This window comes from Priapulus caudatus, unplaced genomic scaffold, assembly GCF_000485595.1.
Source record: "Priapulus caudatus unplaced genomic scaffold, Priapulus_caudatus-5.0.1 Scaffold116, whole genome shotgun sequence".
Taxonomy (NCBI): Eukaryota; Metazoa; Priapulida; class Priapulimorpha; order Priapulimorphida; family Priapulidae; genus Priapulus; species Priapulus caudatus.
Window position 1 is genome coordinate 416,179 of NW_014577177.1, and position 7,746 is coordinate 423,924.

General features: G+C 42.2%; 1 protein-coding gene across 5 annotated transcripts in view; it reads left to right on the forward strand.

The window, feature by feature from the left end:
* The window catches only part of LOC106805520 (synaptotagmin-14-like), a 26,470-nt gene extending 18,739 nt beyond the window's left edge, over positions 1-7,731 (forward strand). For all 5 annotated transcript variants that reach the window (XM_014807146.1, XM_014807142.1, XM_014807143.1 and 2 more), the window contains exons 5-11: positions 965-1,093; positions 1,379-1,549; positions 1,828-1,936; positions 2,860-3,017; positions 3,457-3,646; positions 5,868-5,983; positions 6,343-7,731. In XM_014807146.1, coding sequence (XP_014662632.1) covers positions 965-1,093; positions 1,379-1,549; positions 1,828-1,936; positions 2,860-3,017; positions 3,457-3,646; positions 5,868-5,983; positions 6,343-6,540 — 1,071 coding nt within the window. In that variant the 3' untranslated portion in view covers positions 6,541-7,731. The remainder of the gene's footprint in view (positions 1-964; positions 1,094-1,378; positions 1,550-1,827; positions 1,937-2,859; positions 3,018-3,456; positions 3,647-5,867; positions 5,984-6,342) is intronic.
* The last annotated feature ends 15 nt before the right edge of the window (positions 7,732-7,746 follow it).

Consider the following 7,746-nt stretch of genomic DNA (forward strand, 5'->3'; position numbering starts at 1 on the left):
AACTCCTCAATTGACCGATTATCCGGCTTTCTGTAGTACCCAGAGGGCTTCGAGTAGTTAGTTCTACATACAGGGCAGCGAATTGGATGAAAAGGCACCGCGAGGCGGCGCTGTTCGCGCTTCGCGCGTATATCCGGGCTGCAGATCGTCTAGCTTTCTGGATGCAGCAGCAATACTGTTTCATTTGTGAATGGTTGCTGAAAGGTTTTTTTGCCCCTTTGGCCTGTATTTGAGGCATCATACTGACCCATGTGATGCACTTACATTGCAAAAAGTCGGAAATTCTTTGAATTTCTAGAATTTCTACATCTACAGCAATACTGACTGAGAAATATTCTGTAATAACGGCACTATGATGCTTAGTCTATGTTAGTTTTAGTTTTACCTTAGTTTACTTTTTCATCAGTTATTTGCTTTAAAAGCAGGTAGACAGTTTAGAAGACCTTTCTAGATAAATAGTACTAAATATCATGCACATATCCAAGACTTGTGAAATGTCAATATTCAACAAGTCTGTGTGAAATTTTCGTTGCTGAAGGTGTGTATCAATGTAGCCATTTGCACATACTTGTTGAAATTAAACACATTTTAATTCATTTAAACACATTGAATTAAACATAATTGACATCCAATTAATGACTTCCACCTTTATGGCTACATACTTTTAATTTGTAAACTTATGCTATAATACTAATGTACTGGCATGTACAGATATCTTGTAATCCATGCTGACATGATCCGTCTCTCAATGAATCAGAAACCTCGTAACAGTGATCGTCACATTAATAATGTAATCAAGGTAATCATGAACAAATAATACAGCTAGCGTATGTGTATCCAGCAAACAGCGCTTTCATCACATCTCACTCGTATCGTGTGTGTTTAGCGATATCACCTACTAGTCTCAGCATTACACTCCCGCTGGAATCAATCGTGCTTCATTCCAATGCTATTTGCGTCCTAGGAGGCAGCGCACACGGATGCGGGTGCCATGGCAGCGGCTGTTCCCAAATACGATAATCAAGCATACCACGACGGGGAGCCCCAGTCTGGCAGGGCATTGTCAGCGTATGGCGAGACGGTCACCTCCGACGTAAGTCCATTGTTTGCAAAGTGGAGCTTCATTGTGTTATCGTTATTTATGGCGTATTATGTCATGGTTGATTGCCATTAATTATCTATTCATAACTTAAGCTAATAATATTATTGCTGTTGACGTCGGCGTCGTCATTGTCATCGTTTTTATGACAATCGCCATTGCGTCTGTTTAATTGGAAACCCAGTCGGTTGAGAGAGTGGACTGCTGTTAGTTTTCATTACCTTACCTTTCATTTCATTAGTTGACATTAGTTTTTTTTATTACGTATTTGGCGTTCAGGAACACCTGTTCGATGTGAGTGACCTGCACCCAGAGCCTAGCCTCATCTCTCGCTGCGGCACGCTGGAGGTCACCCTGGGTTACGATCTGCCGCGCAGGCGCATGAACGTCGTCGTGCACCACGCTCAGAATATTCCCTCGAAGGATCGCGGTGGAGCCAGTCACACACAGGTACCAGTGCTTGGACGCGAGACCACGCTAACGAGTGTGTAAATTCTCTCGCGGGACTACCCTCGATTGCTCTGCTGTTTGTCGTAACTCGACGATTACCTTACGAAAATCTGGCATAAATCGTGTCGCATAAATTGAGCGATTAAGTAGCATCTACTGTGCCACTAACTCTACTAATACGTTATGGTAAGCAACTGCCTACATTTTACTGAGATGCTGGGACATGGTATTCTTAATCAGGATATGATGATGTGAAATTATTCCAATTCTCTTTTCAGGTCAGACTGCTGTTGCTGCCCACAAAGAAGCAGAGGTTCAAGACAAAGATTCGTGTCGGAGAAAATCCGGAGTTCAGCGAGACATTCGTTTGCTCTAAAGTCAATCCAGGTGTAGTTTTATGTTTGACACCCAGATAACGATTTTCTTTGCAGAGCAAAATAATATGAATTGCAGTGCGTTTAAATCACTTTGTTTTAAAAATTAAATGACTTTAAGTGATGTTATATATGACTAACTGGTTGTTTAATGGTCATCTACTGCTTAGAATGACGTGGGAAAAGTAAAAATAAAATCCTAAACATCCAATGGTTACATCATAATAATTTCATCTAAGCACTCACAAATACCTGAACAATCTATAATCGATATCAGTAAGATGTTCCACTAATCAGCAGAGATTTGAGCAGGCATGATCACAGATCTGAAAATGTGTGCGTTATCATTCCATTCTCCATAAATTGCTTCCTGTTACAGAGCAGCATCTCATTTGAAATGATTTAGTGCATCTATTACCATGTAGTCCCAATGTGTTGTCATGTGTTATTGTGTTGCTGTCATGCTATGCTCCCTGTGGTGCTCCCTGTTACACAGTATCTATTTCTCTCCTAGACTTATTGTGTTTTTCCCATCTGTTCCAGAAGATCTGTTATAATTTTAGTCTCAGTGTGTTCTCATGTATTACAGAGGATCTGTTCTAACGTTAGTCTCAGGTGTGTTTTCGTATATTGGAGAGGAGGCATAAAGCCTAGCGCAGACCTGCGATTTTTTTCATGCAACTTGACAGCGATTCTAGAATCGCTGTAAAAATGACTTTGAAATCGCTACATCTGCGGGAATTTGCAACTGCAACCTGTAGCGATTCTGGATTTTGAGCGACTCGTCACTCCCAGTCGCTCCCAAATTGCTCTAGAATTGCTTCAAAATCGCGTGTGTGCGCACACGCGACTGACCGCTTGCCGTTGCAGGTTGCAAGCGAAGAGCAACCAAAAATGCGCTAGGCGTTATCATGCTAGTCTCACTGTGTCTTACAGAGGATGTGAGTGCGATGGGGATGCGATTTCGCCTGTACGGCTGCGAGCGCATGCGCCGGCAGCGCATGATCGGAGAGAACGTCATCAGCTTCGCTCAGCTGAACCTCGACCAGGAGACGACCCACGTCTTACATCTGGAACCGCGCAGCAACCTGAGTGTAAGTGTAACTCGTGTGCTACGCCTGATAGCAACTTGAGTGTAAGTGTAACTCGTGTGCTATGCCTGATAGCAACCTGAGTGTAAGTGTAACTCGTGTGCTAAAACTCGTGTGCTACGCCTGATAGCAACTTGAGTGTAAGTGTAACTCGTGTGCTATGCCTGATAGCAACCTGAGTGTAAGTGTAACTCGTGTGCTATACCTGATAGCAACATGAGTGTAAGTGTAACTTGTGTGCCATGCCTAATATCAACCTGAGTGTAGGTGTAACTTGTGTGCTATGCCTAATAGCGAACTTACAACCCGCATGTAACATCTGGAGCCACACAGCAACCGGAGTGTAAGTGTAATGCGTGTGCTATGCCTAATAGCGAGCTTACGGCCCACATGTTACATCTGGAGGCAGACAACGGCTGATGCGCTCTTGTTTCTCGTGCAGCACAGCGACTCGAAGACGGACGTGACGAGTCTGTCGCGCAGTGACAGCGCGTCGTCGACACAGTCGATGCAGCATGGCGGCGTGCCTGAGCTCATGATCGGCCTCGCCTACAACGGGACAACCGGTCGCCTGTCTGTCGACGTCATCAAGGGCAGCCACTTCAGAAACATGGCGATGCAGAGGGCGCCAGGTACACTTCCTCGTCTATTCATAGTTTTCGTATTGTTCCTCGTCTATTTGTAGTTTTCGTAGTGTTCCTCGTCTATTCGTAGTTTTCGTATTGTTCCTCGTCTGTTCGTAGTTTTCGTATTGTTCCTCGTCTATTCGTAGTTTTCGTAGTGTTCCTCATCTATTCGTAGTTTTCGTAGTGTTCCTCATCTATTCGTAGTTTTCGTATTGTTCCTCATCTATTCGTAGTTTTCATAGTGTTCCTCATCTATTCGTTGTTTTCGTAGTGTTCCTCTGTTCATAGTTTTCGTAGTGTTCCTCATCTGTTTGTAGTTTTTGTAGTGTTCTTCGTCTATTTGTAGTTTTCGTAGTGTTCCTCATCTATTCATAGTTTTCGTTTGAGCCTCCACGATGTTTAGCGTAGGACGAAGAAAGAAGCGAGGCACGTAGCATTCATAATTCTTCTTCTATTAGAATTCCTCAAAGGTTTCAAAGCGTGTGCGTAAAAGAAATTCGTTCCATACCTGAAATTCGCCCACGAAATGATAACATCAAATCGTCAGACATTGTGGATGAGACTAAAGTGCATGTTGCTGCTGGCGTTTCTTAAACTTTTTTTTAAACCCTTCTAACTTGGCAGCAGTATGCTTGTCATGTCAGCGCATCATGTGTTCGATTACAGTTTTCACGCGAGTATAGTGCAATCCGACTGTCATGTCACACAGAAAGAACGTGGCCGTGTCAGCATTCAGATTTGCTGCGTCAGCGGAATAAGCAAAATCTTTGCGAAGGTTATTGCGAAGCAAACGCTTGTGTCAATGTGTGATCCTGACATATCTGCTCGTAAAGGCGTGAAAGCGGACAAAGCGCGAGAATCCCGCTTCGTATTCCGGCTCGAACACAAACAGCCAGCTGCAAGTGATGAGCAGATTGAGTTGTGTGGTTTTCATCCACTTTGTCTCGTTAGTAATTAGTGAAGCCTGCTGATCGGCATGCCAAAACTCAATCGATTGGACCTTGAGGCTTTCAACCACCATGCCAGGGGCTATGTGCTGCAGTGGCTAGGTCGAGTGTAGTGCAGTGACCCGAGAGGAAGAAGAAGATTAGTTAATAAGCTGACAAATTACATGCATATAATTACGAGGTAATAATATATAGAGTATTATTCGTTAATTGGAGACCTTGAGGCTTTCAACCACCGTGCCAGGTGCTATGTGCTGCAGTGGCTAGGTCGAGTGTAGTGCAGTGACCCGAGAGGAAGAAGATCTGCATGCCACTGCAACCTGAAATTGCAGCTTCGCTCAAATGCGGATGTCACCAATCAACGACATAATTATTTACTTACTTATCCGCTTCACTCTCAGTGGAGCATAAGGCTACTACATAATTATTTGATATTCGCGTAAACCGTTGAGTTATATTTGATCTGGGTAGTTGAATCCTTGTTTGCGTTTGTTCGTAGAGCCTGATGTTATATTTGTTTTGGCACTATCCAGGGAGAGAGAATACGTCACCCTAATGGGCTTGACCAAATATTGATATTGTCACCACCATCCATGCCGGATTTGAGTGTATTTCCTAAACATGATCTGGAATGATGATTTCGTTTATTGCGATCCGCTTTGATGGCAGTGAATTGCAGACAAATAAATGTGAAATATCAGTCAAAGTATCTCATTAGGAGCTCATCTTGACCTTTCACAGAAGAGGAAAAGTGTAAATTGATGTTATTTTGAAATAATAGCTCTAATGCTTGTTTTTAAGTGACGTATTGTCATTTTTGTTTATTTTATGAAATTGTTGAAACAAGTTCACATGTTAGTTTTTTGTGAAAGTCACCATTGCCAATTATCTGATTTTTAGTTTGGGGCATTCATAAAGCCGGTATCAACCTTAATTAAAAATTCGTTACCGTTGCCCGTAATGAATCAAATAGTAGATAAAAAATTATAATAGTTGTCTGGATATTCCTGGTTTTTTTCCGTTTATCCTAAAATTTTACGGGCTATCAAATTGTGGAAACACGGGGTGTATATTATGTGTCACTAAAAAAGACAGTATGTTGCAGTTTATGTTGCATATGCTATGAATATTTCGTGTTATCCATGTAATAGATCTAAATGATCTGTTTCCTCCAACATTGCCATACTAAACTCGCGTTTGAAAAATCGCAATTCTTTACACCAAGTGAGATAGTTACGTGGTTATAAATTCTGTTGTAATGAATTCCTCTTGTTGAACAGATACGTACGTGAAACTGTCGCTGATGGGAGCCAACGGCCAGGAAGTCGCGCGAAGCAAGACGTCTATACGCAGAGGCCAGCCCAACCCTCTCTACAAGGAAACATTCATGTTTCAGGTATGATTGTAGGCATATCTTGTCGTTCTCACAAGGCAAAGCAACATTTACTATTACTGCGTTGACAGCAATCCTCAGTCTAGCAGTCAAATTCAAGTAAATGCAAACAGCCTTATGATGATAGTATTTATCGATGTAATGTAACCATACAACCGAACATTTTATTATGATCCTAATCAAGATTAGATGGCAGTACTGAGTCGTAATTTTTTATTAGCAGTGCATTTTCTATTGTCAATTAATCGTACAAAACTAATTATCATGGAAAAAAAGTCATAATAAGGTTTTACGACTGTGCTAAATGCGGACATTATGATAATTACTGTCCTCGACGTAATCATTACATTTTTTCCTGCCAGGTGGCGCTGTTCCAGCTGCCCGAGGTAACACTGATGGTGTCTGTGTACAACAAGCGCAGCATGAAGCGCAAGGAGATGGTAGGCTGGTTCTCCCTGGGAATCAACAGCAGCGGAGAGGAGGAGCTGAGCCACTGGAACGACATGAGGGAGAGCAAGGGCGACCCCGTCTGTCGCTGGCACGTTCTCCTCGAGGCCTAGAGAGGGCGTGGTCCAACGAGAAGCACGCATCAGTGAGCGTTGGCAGTGAGGTTATGTGCAGACTTTTGTGTGCACGTGTGGCGTGCTGCGCATTATACGCTTCAGCCCATCCTCAAAACATTTCTCATTTGCTGTGACCTTTCAGTCCCATCAAAGTCGCACCAATTGGAATTGAATTTTACGGCATTGTTTTTGTGTAAAGACTTGGGTCTGTTTGATTATGGAGCTTGTGCGCATATGTATGATCTTTTTGTGGCTCCACTAAAAATCTGTTAAGGGTGGCTGTTGAATATGCCATATCCCCCTATCTGGCAATAGAAGCATGAATGATGTGTGTGTGTGTGTGTGTGCGTGTGCGTGTGCGTGTCCGTGTGCGTGTGCGTGTGTGTATACTTCATTCTATTTCATTAGAGGCATGCACAAATGAACAATGTTATTGTCACTATATGTATCTCTATATAGGTTGTATGGTTATGTCATTCACATGATAAAACATCACGTGTGTAGTATTCTCACATGCAGAACCTTGATCAATATTGGGTTTACTTATTTTGACTCTAGTCATGGATTAATCTAGTAATTAATTTAGCCTAGTGGATAGCATAGTCTCTAGTCTCTAGTCATGCTATGTCTATGCTATGCTAGTCATGCTATGTCATGTTATGCTAGTCATGCATAGTCTCTAGTCATGCTATGTCATTGTAAATATTAAAGGTGGCCTCCATCCTGCTACTAAAAAATCTGAACACATTTAAACCAATGCGGCATGTGATCAACTGATTACTATTACGTATGTACTGGCTCCCTGAGGAAGCGGTTTGTGTTTTCTTGCTGTGGACTCGGAGGAAATTCAGATAGATAGTCTTTTAAATACGGCATTTTTCCGTGAATACCCCCCCCCTCATCGACTAGAGTGGGATATTTTCTCTAGTTTGGTTTATCCACGTGCCGATTACGCAACTTGTATGGGCACTGCGGGAAACTCAGAAGAAGACTGGGCCCCGTTTAACAACAGCATGCCTGGGAAATCTAGCCCCCTCTTTTATTAGATTAATTGATGCATGTTATTGCCGCAGTTTGATCACTGCTTTTAACATTTGGAGCACTGTGTTATTTGCAACTATTAGACGATAATTAGTGATCAGCTAAACATTATACTTTTTTCGTCATCTAGGTATTATAAAAAAAACGTATTATATATAACTA